At 41.0% G+C, this 14,128-nt stretch overlaps 2 protein-coding genes across 3 annotated transcripts; both read left to right on the top strand.

Annotated features, from left to right (window-relative positions):
* The first annotated feature begins 594 nt into the window (after positions 1-594).
* LOC117568369 (peroxisome biogenesis factor 1) lies at positions 595-13,864 on the top strand. 2 transcript variants are annotated; one of them, XM_034248968.2, is made up of 9 exons: positions 595-820; positions 921-1,047; positions 1,159-1,262; positions 2,218-2,332; positions 2,388-3,986; positions 4,621-4,817; positions 4,872-5,495; positions 13,494-13,597; positions 13,656-13,864. In XM_034248968.2, exons 1-9 carry the CDS (start codon positions 728-730, stop codon positions 13,723-13,725), a joined length of 3,033 nt encoding a protein of 1,010 aa, XP_034104859.1. In that variant the 5' UTR covers positions 595-727; the 3' UTR covers positions 13,726-13,864. The 2 variants fall into 2 exon arrangements, with proteins under 2 accessions (XP_034104859.1, XP_034104860.1); XM_034248969.2 differs by lacking the exons at positions 13,494-13,597; positions 13,656-13,864 and adding an exon at positions 9,455-9,641.
* Positions 9,593-13,494, top strand: LOC117568368 (fibroblast growth factor receptor homolog 2). The gene is made up of 2 exons (XM_034248967.2): positions 9,593-12,253; positions 12,752-13,494. The coding sequence occupies exons 1-2, from the start codon at positions 9,593-9,595 to the stop codon at positions 13,331-13,333; spliced, it is 3,243 nt and encodes a 1,080-aa protein (XP_034104858.1). The 3' UTR covers positions 13,334-13,494.
* Positions 13,865-14,128: the final 264 nt, after the last annotated feature.

Raw genomic sequence — 14,128 nt, 5'->3', positions numbered from 1 at the left:
AAATTTAAACATTAAACAGGATATTAGAGTTGTCAAATGCTGCTGCGGGACGTGCAATCCTAAGTGCTGCCAACTTTTTTACATTGTGCGCTCTTGCACTGTACTGTTATTTTAATTGGCGCGCATTTCAATTGTAACAGAATTAAATTTATGATGTGTTAAAGAGTCGAATTAGTAAATTGCATTTGTAGCATTTGTTTATTGTAATTTGCTATTAAATATATGTGAAAAAGTTGAAACCACTAACCATATAATATTATGTGGTTTATGGTGAATCTCTAAGATGTTGGAGTTCTACAACCACACAAATTAAAGTGCTGTATTCGAAAAACAATTTAATAATTTATTATCAGGAAATATATCAAAATTTACTTAACAAGTTGCTACCTGCAAAACTTAGGCTAATCTTGTTTGTTTTTAAATTCTCAGAGCGCTGTTTTGTTTGTTTTGTTTACATCAGAAGCAACAGCTGAATCTGCAGAGCTGCTAACTTGCTTGATATTTACAGTCCGGTAACAGTGCGTGCTACTACTGTTATGCGTATGTATCGGCTGTTAATCTCACAATGACCATCTCTAGTTTGCTTCAGTCCAGTTGCGAGAGTCGCACAGCTGTTTGCAAAAATTTCGCTCCTATTGGAATTTGTGTTTAAAAATGAATTAAAGGCTAACGCAAACGAAAAGTTCGTATTAAATTGTTTATTAAATAGTGCGCGCCTACAGTGAGAATGTTTAAACGTACTTTCAAAGTGGTTTATCGGCCAATTAGAAACAATTTTCTGCTACTGCCGGAACAATATTATGGCGTTGTCTCCACCTATGTAAGTGTCCAAAAGTCAACTTCTAAGGGGTCAATGGGCGCGAAGATTAGATAAGCTCCTATATGCATATTTGAATGGTGTTATTATTACTAAATCATAGGATACGGGCTGTCTTAGCCTTCAGTACAATGGACGTGTGCACTATGCATCGTGGGCACCGCAGGCGGGCGGCGGTGGCATCAAAGACACTGAAATTGGGATCAATGCCAGGGCGGCCAAGGAGCTCGGTGAGTTACTTAACTAGCGGATGTGCTAATGTGTTGCCAAAATGCCATAATATCGGTTCTATACGCTAAATGCACTTTGCTCTCTCTGTCTCTCTTTTGCTTTTGCCATAGGTCTGCATGAAAATGACTTGGTCAAGTGCGCCCTCATCGCTGACGTCCTAAATCTGCGCAGCGTTCACGTCACTCCCGTCTCGGCCAAAGATTGGGAGATCATTGTGAGTGTTTAGTTCTATGCGTGTGTAAGTGTGTGTGTGCTTGTTTGTGTTGAGGTATGTGCTGCTGCTGCGGCCAGATAAAAATAATTTTTTATATCGGATTAGCTTTTGGCGCGGGCGTGCATTAAGTGTTTATTTATGTGCGGTCGTTAGTTTTTGCCGGCATTGCCATTGACCCCAACGGGGGGTTTTCTCTATCGGCGATGAGTATTTTACAAGTAACGGACATGTTAAACCGTAAAAAGCTATCGATATGCGGCAATCGCTGTGAGCAAATGGCTGTTGAAAGCGATGTTATCGCGTGTGCTTAATTCAAATGTTGAATTGTATATCAAAAATAGCTATTTTTTTTGTCTAGTGTTTTTATAGTATATGATATACCTCAAAAAGTGAATTCTAAAAAATGAAATTAAGATTGTCGTCTGTGTAGTTTATACATTTTATGCGCATCTTTATTGTTAGAAAAAGAATAAAAAAAAAAAACATTTAGTTGAAGAATTTAAAACCGACTATACATAACATATAGTTTAGTTGGATGCCACGAGCATATAATTTGCCAATTATGTGTCACTTCGGGCATTGTTGAATCAAAATATAATAGACAGGGCTAGAATGATGAAGAATTTTTAGTGATAGCATTTGTTTATTATTTATTTCGTTTCTCTTGTGCTTATAGTTATGGTATTGGGGGAAAAGAACAACCACAGCTGCTTACGCTTTTGTTTCGGTTTTGTTTTTTTATGATTTTTACACTTATATTTAAAATAATGTTGAACATATTATGGAATATTATATTATATTTAATTGTATTTGGAAGATTAAAAGAAATAGCTAGAAAAGTAAAAAAGAAACAGAAAATAATTCAAGTTGGTTAAAGCACTCATAGATAGTGAAATGTCTTTTTAAGATTTCTTATATACATACATATAACCCCCTATCAAATATTATTATTTAGGAACTTAGCACTGAGAAGATCTCTGGCAGCGTTTTGGAGCAGACACGCATTGTGAACTCGTCACAGATTTTGCTTGTTTGGATTAACAAGTCGATGCAAGTGGCGCTGACAGTGGGTAAATATCCTGAAATAATTTTGATGCACCACAACTAATTCTCTACGCATTAAAGATCGTTTGAAGCCACACATGGGTTATGGACGCATTGATCACAATACTGAGCTGGTGGTGGCTCCCAATCTGTACAAAGGACTGACCAATGGCAATGCAACTTCCACTGTCAATGGCAACGACGAAGAGAGCAGCAAACTTTCGCGCAGCAAAACCAGCGCTCAAGTGCGTGATGATTTAGTCACAACTCCAGGGCTTGCACACTCTGCAACAATGAGCAACGTGAAGAGCAATCTGCAGCGCAACAAGCGACAGGATCATATGCAACGCTTGAAGAAGGATCTGCGACGCGAGAGCTCAGGCGTGTTTGAGTTTCGTGTGATACGCGGATTGTGGCACGAGAAGGCGCAGGAATCGGATGTTTACATTCGACAGTCGCATTTGCCGGAGTTCATGGATCTGGAGCAGTTCTACAGCATGAAGACATCTTCCGATAAGGAGTACTATGTGCGAGTGCATCTCGTAAGCGATGAGGATGAGGAGAACGATGAATTGCCAGCCACAATTCATCCCTCGATTGAGCTGAATGCGAATTTAATGAAGCTGCTAAATATCAAGGAGCTGGAGCGTGTTGTGCTGCGTCCCAAGGTGACTGTGGTTAATTTCGTGGAGAAGATCGAGCTGTTTGCGCACAAGAAGACGCATTACAAGATCATGGAGAATGCATTTAAGCGTTTTGTGATTGAGCGCACACAAAAGGCGCCCATGTTGTTCAACCAGGAGGAAGTGGTGCGCCTCGAAGACGATTTGCTCGTCACCGTGGGCATTTTACCTGAACATTTTCGCTATTGTGTTGTGGATGCACAATTCCTGAAAGAGTCGAAAATCTATGCTGCCGATCTGGTGCGTCCCGTTAATGAGATCATCAAGGAAAAGCCAGCTGCAATAACGCCACTGAGTGTCAAGGATCTCATACGACTGCCCGAGTATGATAAGATTGTCGATCAAGTAGTCAGCGAGTTGCGCATGAATCTGTGTCTCAACGCACAAAATTCTGTGCTGCGTCAGGGCAATGTGCTGCTCACAGGTGCCGCTGGCACTGGCAAAACGGTGCTGGTGGAGCGCATTTTGGAGCAGTTGTCACGACAGCCGGACTATTGCTACTTTGACATATTCTACTGCTCGCGCAGCAAGGGACGCAAAACGGAATCCATTCAGAAGGATTTACGCAACATTTTCACCAGCTGCCTGCAACATGCACCCGCCATCGTTGTCCTCGAGAATCTGGATGTGCTCGCGCATTCTGCTGGCGAACAGTCGAGCCAGGATGGCGAATACTTCAATCGCATGGCGGATACAGTGCATCAATTGATCATGCAGTATACGAGTAGCAATGCTATTGCTGTCATTGCCACCGTCAATGAGCTGCAGACGCTGAACAAGCGTCTGAGTGCGCCGCGTGGTCGCCATCTGTTCCAAACGGTTGCAAGACTGCCCAGCTTGGAGCGTGCCGATCGTGAGACCATCCTGCGTGAGCTGTGTAGTCACATTGCGTCTAGGGACTTGGATGTGGTCAAGTTCTCGAATCTAACGGAGGGCTATCGCAAGTGCGATCTTGTGCAGTTTGTGGAGCGAGCTATCTTCTATGCATATCGCATCAGTAAGTAAATGAAATAGTAATGCTATTTAAAAACTTTATTTATAGAGTTGCAGGGAGATATAAGTTAGTGTCAACTTAAAGTTTATGATACAGCTTGAAGGAGTCATCTCCAATCTCATAAAGTGCGCTATAACTGTCTGCTCACCTAAAGCTATGGGTCTCATCTAAATAGTAGAAGCTTTAGAACTATCAAATTTTATATCAATACTTATTGCAACAGCCATTTACTTTAGTCCCTTCAGTACGACTTTTAGTACACGTAATAATAATTATATTCTATGGGATTTCTACAAATTTCATTACGATCGGTTTCATTAATTTAGGAGTTATTCAAGAAATCATTTTTTATTATATTTTAAAAATTTTATTTGAACAAGTGAACATGAAATAGATAGGAAGACAGCCCAATTTGAACTTGTCTACTTAAACAGATTAATGCAATTAGAGAAAGACGATGTCGGAAACAGAATATAATCGGGCTTTCATAGGAAAAAAGGATGCAATTATATTGGGTTTATATCTAGTACAATTTCAGTTACCAGGTGTTTTTCTCTTAGTTATATTTATTTATTTATTGTGTCGCGAGTAATCGACAGTCGAATTCACAAAACCTTCGCTTTCTTTCACTTTTTAGGCAAAGCGCAGCCGATGCTGACCAATGAGCAGCTGATTGACTCGCTGGAGCACACGAATTCCTATTGCCTACAGGGCATACAAAGCAATCAAAAGACTGGCGCCGAGTCCGCTGCGAATGAGATGAGTGTTGAGGAGCTGCCTGGCCTCGAAAGTGTGGTCACTGTGCTCGAGGAGGTGCTCATGTGGCCCTCAATGGTGAGTGGGCTTCACTTTTGATTGAGCTCTTAATTAATCCGCCTTTGTTCTCAGTATCCAACGATATTCAACTCATCGCCGCTGCGCAATCAGGCAGGAGTGCTGTTGTATGGTCCGCCTGGCACTGGCAAAACCTTCTTGGTGTCTCAGCTGGCCAGCAGTTGGAGTCTGCGTATCATCTCGGTGAAGGGACCTGAGTTGTTAGCTAAATACATTGGTCAGAGCGAGGAGAACGTGCGCCATCTGTTCAATCGAGCGCGCAGTGCCAAACCTTGTGTGCTCTTCTTCGATGAGTTTGACAGCTTGGCACCAAAGCGTGGCCACGACTCCACAGGTGTGACAGATCGTGTGGTCAATCAGCTGCTCACCGAACTCGATGGCGTCGAGGGGCTGCAGGGCGTCACCGTTATAGCGGCCACATCGCGACCCGAACTACTCGATCCAGCGCTGTTGCGATCGGGTCGCATAGATCGTTTGGTTGAGTGTCCGTTGCCGGATGCGGTGGCTCGTGTGAGCATCTTTGAGGCACTGAGTTCCACATTGAATCTGGATGAATGCGTGGACTTTGATTATTTTGCGGGACGCACACAAAACTATACAGGCGCCGATATACAAAGCATTCTGACCTCGGCGAACATGGCGGCGGTTAAGGAGGCGCTGGCACAATTCGGACATGAGGTGAGTGTGAAAACTGTGAAGAGGGAGAAAGGTATATGTATAAACCTGTTGTTCGATGACGACCGGAAATGTGGAAAGTTCTTGTTAAAGCCAACCAGTTAGCTCTTCCGTTCCCAAGGGCTGGGACAAGTGCATGTTAGCTATTTACTATTTTTGGGGTTTTCTGCGGCACGTGACTGGCATCTGGATCAGGATTAGGTTTCGCCTGATGCGGGTGCTGCACTGCAGACAACCAAAAGAAAAAAATATCAACCTGCAGCACACTGTTGGCTGTAAGGTTTTTAGATATATAAGTCACGTAACGGATATTTCCTTATTGATATGCGATTATCGCGCATGCGCACGTAGACCAACAACAACTATGGACACATTTTGTTGTTGTTTCTTGTGCATAAATTAAAGCCGCCGGCGCACAAAAACATAGCTCAAGGGCCGCGATAATAATAAAGAATGCAAGCGAAACCATTCAGAGGGTCTCTTTAAAGTAAATCCTCAACAATCCACAACACATGCTTAGAATAAAAGGAAAAAACGAAAACGCAAAGGAAAAGGAAAACAGGTAAAAAAGAGAGAGAATCGCAGGAGCTGCTGCAAAGGATCGCAAACATTGTGTGTGTGTGTGTGATTTATGCGCAACTTGTATAAATATTATGGAACAAATACCAAGTACTCCCCCATCGAGTATCTTATGTTTCTATCTATAAACCTGAATATGTGTTGGTATCTGTGTGTGTGTGTGTGCGTTTCCACGATGTCGTCGGTAATGTTGCGTCGTCAGCCGATCATCGTCGTCGTCGTCGTCGTCGTTGGTCGTGTCGTTAAAAAGTTTCGGTTTTGAATCGATCGTTACTTTCAGTTGTGCGCGCACATTCAAGCAAATCGGTTGGTTCATACAAAACTCCACACTAAGCTGGACATTTACGGTACGGTTCGCAACGCCAACTGCAACGGAAGTTGGCAACACTTGTCTCCCCTCCGCTAAAGAGGGGCGCGGGGGCCGCAAGTCTTGAAGTCTTGCCAACGAAGCGGAAATGCGCCCAGAGTTCAGAAAGGGCGCTTGAAAAAGGGACCAAAAAAATAAAAAATGAAAGAAAACCACAATAAAAACACTGTCAAAAAACATAAGACATTTTGGTCTTTTTTTTTTGGCGGTGCCAATAAGACAAAGAACGTGATTTTTTTGGGCAAAACAAAAATAAAGATTTGTGTATGTGGACATGGCTTGTGATCGCTTAAGAAAATAAATAAACTCAAGTCAAGTGAAATGCAAATCAAAATTTCAGATAAAAACCAAATGAATGAGTGCATAAAAATGTCTGCAGCACTGTAAAATACAACAGAAAAAATTCATTCAAGACGTAAATGCCAAATGAAAATCTCGAATAAAGTATACACAAAAAGTTATAGTGAAATAAACTAATAAGCAGCAAATATAAATTAACATAAATGTCGCATATATCTCTTGTCACGCCGCGTGCTCAGACTGCAGAATGTAATCGTGTATATCGTATATATATCATTTCGATTCCAATTCATGAATACGCTGCTGACAAATAAATTTAAATGATTTCACAAATTTCCTAATAGAGTTATTCGCATTTCCAAAAATGTCGCAAGTATTTTACATTCGCGAGCAGGGTATAAATTTTGCAAATGTTCGAGCCAAACAAATCAAATAAAAACAACAACAACAACAGCAAACAAAAAAAAAAATAAAGTAAAGTTTCTAATAATTAATAATACTGCGACTGAGGCGCGAGACTTAAACGTTTCTAGCCATTTGTGAGTGTTTCATTTTGGGCCATCATTTCAATGACTTGGCAATACAAGAAAAGCAGCGCCAACAACGCCAACAACAACATTGCAAATAATAATAATAATACATACTTCAAAACACACGCGTTTTGTCTGCCGACAACAACAATCAAGATGGCAACAAAAAAAGTAGAAAAAAAAAACTTAAAAAAAAAACGAAGGAATTGAATAAATTAAATATCGCGACGTGTGTGCATATATCAAACAAAAATCAGCACCGGCAAAAAAGCAATAACAACAACGGCAACAACAACATCAACTACCAAAACCAAATGCTGCTACAACAACACTAAGCGCAACAATATTTACAACAACAACAGGGAATAGCAGTTGCCATAAAAAATATAAAATATTTTTCATTAGTGCACAGTGGTTCAGGAAGCTAAAGTTCTACAATAAAATTTTGAGAAATTCAGCTTAACACTTCTTAAATGTTCTTAAACTTTACGAAAAAATATTACGTTTTGATTAACTTGGAACTTTATTGCAGATTTCTATTCAATATTAATGTATTTAAATGTTACGAGAAAATATTAGGTTTCGATCAATTAAGATTTTGGTTGCAGTTCTATATTCGATAGAAATATAAATGTTACAAGAAAATATTAAACTTTAAAATATTAGGTTGATGCGATATAAATGTATGCACCGACTATAGAAGGGAATATTATATTGCAATGATAAAATGAGACTTGGTAACATTTATGCATAGCTAAACTCTGCATTTATATTTAAATATTTCCACTTCGCATTTATTAATTTCTATACTAGATTACTAAATTATCGTGATATACAAATATTTATAATAAAAGCAACAAGTTGACACACTAATTAAGCAATTGTTATTGAAAATCTTATCAGTAATTGCTACAGAACTTTATATTTAATTGACAGCGATTTATACTTATGTATTAATTAGAATCATTATCAGTAATAAAATCCTGATTATTGCACATTTTAAAATGTAATTTCTCAGGAATTAAAAGCTATAAATATTAACAATAAAAATGCAAATTTTTCAGAAAAGCAATTAGAAAGAATGATTATTTATTCTTCAAAAACAATTTCCTATTGCACATTTTAACATCTTGTGTCCAAATTAAAAAATTTAATTTCATGTATACAAAAAAGTATTTTAATAGAGTTTCTTGTATTATAATCACAAAATTAATAGCATTAATTAAAGTTTTATTAGGTAATCAATAATAGTGGAACAATTCTCAACATCTTCGTAAGAATTTAAATAGTTGATTCTATATATCTGTACCACTGTGCTTCATAAAAGTTGCCTATGTTGATCTTAACAATTCACCCGATGATTATTATTAATATTGCATCAAAAATTTCTAACTGTACGAAGTTGTTGCTGTATCTGTTGTTTTTGTAGTTGCTGCTGCTTTATTGTAGTTGTATCAATGGAAATGACGACATTTAACGCATTTGGCATGTGGCCCGATGTCTCGCATATATAGACAAACAAATATAGACACTGGACTTGGGTTATACGAATACATCGCGTTGACAACAACGACAACAACCAAGTGTGTAGCTCATTACAAAGGCAGTGCACATAATGGTTACCTCTTCTTTTTGTCCCCTCTTTTTTGCACGCGGTATCAATTGGGCAGTTGGGTATAATAGGCTTGGGGATAACGTTAGGCAACGGAAGTATCTGTTTATTTTGTGCATCATAGGCAAGGGTTCCGAACTTAAAACAAAACGTATGTTAATAACTGTTTAAGTCAAAGTCAAAGTTACTCAATTTTGCTGAGCAGAAAATTGATTGATAAAAATGCAATTCACGTTGTGTTCAGATTTTTGCACACCTCTTTTTTTAACATTCGCAAATACGTTTAGTTGAGAATAATGAGGTGAATTCGCACATAATTATTAAAGAGAAGTGCTCTCTGTTAAAATAGAAGCTTAAATTCTAATCATTGTTTTCTTAAGTCTAAAAGCAACAGTTCATTTTAAATTGTGATTAGAATATTCTTTTGAAACTTGGAATATTATATATCTATATTTCATGTGCCTGTCTTCGTAAAGAGCTCACACTTGTATTCCTTTATTTAACACAAAAACCTACCGGGTATCTCGCAATCGAACAAACTCGTCTGATGTGCTACCATTTGTCTTTTCTTTAGATTTATTTTTGTGTCGAATATTGAAAAGAAGAAGACGCAAAAAAGTCGCTAAAGCCACGGCAATTGCTTAACTGATAGTCCATAAATTATAACACACAAATAGTAATAATAGTAGTAAAAGATAAAATGTGAAAACGAATGCAAAAAAGAACAAAAAACAAAAGAGGCAACACACAACATTTGGCAAGAGCAAAGCAAACAGCAATCACATTTGTAATAACAACACGACGCGTTCTATACTTGACAATGCAAAATCTGCTGATCATCTTTAGTGCCATCGTCATCGTCATCATCAGCAACATCCACAGCAGCAGCGGCAGCATCAGCCGAGGCAGCGACAGCAACTCTTTGGACTGCCAGTTGGAGAAGCACAGTTGCCTCATCGATGTGCTGAGGCAACAGACGCAGGCGGGTCAACGTCATCTGCCCGCCGATCTCGACATAACACTCTACTGCCCGCCATCCACAGCCATCTGGTACTATGAGGATCGCGCAGTGCGACGCGGCAGTTATTGGCTGCTGGAGCGAGCACAAGCCGAGCGATCGGGACGCTATGCCTGTCAATATGAGCAGGTCAAGTGGGCTAATCTGACGTTGCGAATTGGCAACAGCAATCGGCAAAGCGACACCGATTTGGCCAGCTTTAAGGCCATCGAATTGAGTGTCAGTAAGCAAGCGCCAGATGCATTGGGAGTGCAGTTGAAATGCAGCATTGTCGATGGCAACGAGTCGCTCGGTGGCAGCATTCGCTGGTATCACAATGGAAATCGCATGCAATTCGAGAAGCAATCGCTGCACGTGTTGCAGCTGCAACCCAACGATGCTGGCGACTGGCGTTGCAGCATCAATGACACCGACAGCAACACTATACGCTTGGAGGCGCCGCAATTGACGCCTGGTTATCCGCAGAATATTAGTTTGCCGCAGGGTGAACATTCGCGCTTCGATTGCCGCTTGGAACCGGCTGAGTTGAAGTCAAAGATCACTTGGCTGCGACCGCATCATCGGGGCAACATTGAGGCGCTGTTGCAACGACTGCAGCTGGGAGACATCCGCGAAGTGGATATCATGCTCGGTAATGCCAAAGATTTGCTGGAGCTGGGCAGCGTGGAGCCTGCCGATGGTGGCTGGTATATTTGTTTGGCCAGCAATTCCTTCGGACGTTCTTTAGGAGCTGCCTACTTGGATGTACTGCCACCGGCAGCAATAACAACCACAGAGCGTAGCACAACTGTGGCCACAACCAAGTCCACAACGACGACGACAACAACAACAACTGCAGCGACTATTACCGATGATGATCGCGATGATATTGAAAGCGGTAGCGTTCAATTTGCGCCCGTCTTCAAAAAGGAATTGAACTATTTGCAGCACGGGGTGTCGGGCAAAACGATCATTTTGGCATGTCCCAGTAAGGCGAATCCCGCGGCCAACATAACGTGGACATTCAACAAAGATCAGACCGGCTATCGACCGTTAGATCGACAATTCGGCACCTTCAAGTATCGACGTTGGAGTCTCATTATCGAGGACTCCATTCAAACGGACACGGCGCTGTACATGTGCAAAGTGTGCAACACGCTCGGCTGCATTCACTTCGAGTACAATGTGCGTGTGACGGACATAATACGCGCCTCGCCCATCATCCGAGTGCCCGATAACAAGACGGCGCTGATCAACACGCAGGTGAAACTCAAATGCGATGTCGTCTCGAATCTGGCAGCGAAAACTAGCTGGTATCGTGTGCGGTCAAAGAATCGCACGGATGGCAACAATAATCAAACGTTGTCGCTGCCCTTGCCCGAGCAAGAGCTCACAGTGATCGACATGGCAGCCAACTCGACGGAGGAGCATCCGATGCTGGTGCTCAGCAATGTGACGCACGCGGATGAGGGTTGGTACACCTGCATGAGCTCCAATAATCTGGGTACCAGCAATGCCAGTCTCTATCTGCATGTCGTCGATCATCTGCCTTTTCTACACGTTAGCGAATTGCTGCGATCGCATCCCGTGGGCTTCACTGTGGCTGTGGTGATGATTGTCTCCACTTTGCTGCTTGGCAGCGCCTTCATCATGTACATACTGCGGCGCTTGCGTCGTGAGAAACTGCTCAAGCATCGCATCGAAACGGTGCATCAGTGGACCAAGAAGGTCATCATCTACAAGCCCGCCAGCCTCGAGGGCAGCTCGTGTGGCGGTGATCTGCAAATACCGGTCATCAAGATTGAAAAGCAGCGCACGACTTTCTCGAACACCACAACGGGAAGTTCGTCGGATCCCGCACAGGCCTTCAATGAGTACGAGTTCCCGCTGGACTCGAACTGGGAGATACCCAGACAGCAGTTGGCGTTGGGCTCTATATTAGGCGAGGGCGCCTTTGGACGTGTCGTCATGGCCGAGGCGGATGGTTTGCCCCGAAGTCCGCCATCTGCAGCGAATGGAATGGGAACAATTGTCGCTGTGAAGATGGTGAAGGAAGAGCACACGGATGCGGATATGGCGAGTTTGGTGCGCGAAATGGAGGTGATGAAAATGATTGGCAAGCACATAAATATCATCAATCTGCTCGGCTGCTGTAGCCAGAATGGTCCGCTGTGGGTCATCGTCGAGTATGCGCCGCACGGCAATCTCAAGGATTTTCTCAAGCAAAATCGCCCGGGCACATTGCAGCGACGCAGCGACAGCGATGGCTATCTGGACGACAGAGCTATGGTGCGACTGCCGCAGCTGGGCGAGAAGGAGCTCATCATGTTTGCCTTCCAGATAGCACGCGGCATGGAGTATTTAGCTTCGCGACGGGTAAGCATTCAAATTTTGTAGACTTTCTTGAGTCGTATTCAGAGTGGGAAGAAAATTCTTAAAGGGTAGAGATGAGTAATTTATAAATATAAGGATTAAAGCAGTAGCAGTGGAAGTGCAGTAAAACGCGAATCGAAAAAATCGTTTTGCCTTTATATTTCATTGTTATTTCTGAACAATTCTGAAAATGTTTTACTTGAAGCATTTGAAAAAACTTGCTTTAAAATATACTAAAGATTTATGTTGTTTAAAAAAAAATAAGCAGATGTAGAAATAATTTAAATATCTTAACTACCAGCAACGATTCATTAAGATTCTCCGGGATTCAAATTTCCGACAGTTGCGAGTTTCAAATGTACAATCGTCAGACTGAACTGAAAAACAAAAAGTTTAGAGAGTTATAGTCATTTAGAAGGGTAAAACTTCTCGAGAAACGACTCTGATCCGAAACAAAAAAATTTGAAGACTAGTTCATTTATTATTTGAATCATTTTTTAGTGCATTCATCGAGATTTGGCAGCACGTAATGTGCTAGTTAGTGACAACTATGTGATGAAAATAGCTGACTTTGGATTGGCCAGAGATATACAGGATACGGATTACTATCGCAAGAATACAAATGGACGATTGCCCATCAAATGGATGGCGCCGGAATCGCTACAGGAAAAGTTCTACGACTCGCAGACCGATGTCTGGAGCTACGGTGTGCTCTTATGGGAGATAATGACCTATGGGGAACAGCCTTATCCGAATATAATGTCAGCAGAGGAACTGTACAGTTATCTAATCACTGGACAGCGCATGGAGAAGCCAGCAATGTGCACACTGAACATCTATTTGGTGATGCGACAGTGCTGGAACTTTGAGTCATCAGTGAGGCCAACGTTCGCCGAGCTGGTCGAGAGTTTCGATGGCATACTGCAGCAGTATAGCAGTAATCCGAACGATGCCTATTTGGATCTATCGATGCCAATGTTGGAGACGCCGCCGTCCTCAGACGATGAGGGCGAAGGCTCCGAAACAGAAACATTCCGAGAGACTTCACCCCTTAGATATCAATATACCTATAAGTTTAATTAATTAGCATAAGTCTATATCTATGTCTATGGCTTTAACAAGACACTTTCATCGAGCATCGAATCAAAACCCCAAAATACTCATTAATAAACATGTCATTCGAATACATTCATAACAGCAGGCAAGCAATTTAATCAAATGTCTTTTACATTCCACTCGACAGAAATTGCCAAAGAAAATTTTAGTGAAGCAAAAACATCTCATCGAATCCTTCCAAACGACCCGCCCATCGTTGAGCACTGCCGATGTGGCCAAGTATAAGAAAACGTAAGTTAAAGTACTTATTAACCAACTTTAGATGTATATTTACTTTTATATTTTAAAGGTACGCACGCTTTACGAACAAGGAGAAGGGCTCCAGGGATTTTGTGGCCAAGCGAGCCACATTGGCATAGCTCTAGAGACTAATTTAAGTTAATGTAGAGAACAGATTGGCTAGTAAAATCTGATCAACTAATAATTCTATTTTCTATAGAAGATGTTTATGTTTTTGGCATTGTAAAATATTTTATTTTTTTGGTTTATACAAGCAAAATAAAATATAGATTTTTTAAGTGGTTTTTCATTTTATTTATAATTCGTTAATTTTACCTAGAGCAAAAGATTTGGGATTCACTGAAGCTTTTGTATTCTATATAGGAAGTATAGCCTTTTCTATATTTGATTATTTTGAAAATAAAAATGTAGAAATGAAATGCAAATAATATTAATGTCAGCATATTAAAGTATTTTCTCGGCTGTGCCAATCGTAGACTTCCAATCCCTGGTTATTTCAGATAATATTTGAGAGAGATACGT

Source organism: Drosophila albomicans, chromosome 3 (genome assembly GCF_009650485.2).
Source record: "Drosophila albomicans strain 15112-1751.03 chromosome 3, ASM965048v2, whole genome shotgun sequence".
In the NCBI taxonomy this organism is placed as follows: Eukaryota; Metazoa; Arthropoda; class Insecta; order Diptera; family Drosophilidae; genus Drosophila; species Drosophila albomicans.
This window is presented reverse-complemented; position numbering and strand designations above follow the sequence as displayed.

Coding starts and splice junctions, on each gene's coding strand:
- LOC117568369 (XM_034248968.2), top strand. CDS start 728: ATGTTTAAACGTACTTTCAAAGTGGTTTATCGGCCAATTAGAAACAAT. Junction 4,818..4,871: donor TGCTCATGTGGCCCTCAATG/GTGAGTGGGCTT, acceptor CTTTGTTCTCAG/TATCCAACGATATTCAACTC. Junction 13,598..13,655: donor GTGGCCAAGTATAAGAAAAC/GTAAGTTAAAGT, acceptor TATATTTTAAAG/GTACGCACGCTTTACGAACA.
- LOC117568368 (XM_034248967.2), top strand. CDS start 9,593: ATGCAAAAAAGAACAAAAAACAAAAGAGGCAACACACAACATTTGGCA. Junction 12,254..12,751: donor AGTATTTAGCTTCGCGACGG/GTAAGCATTCAA, acceptor ATCATTTTTTAG/TGCATTCATCGAGATTTGGC.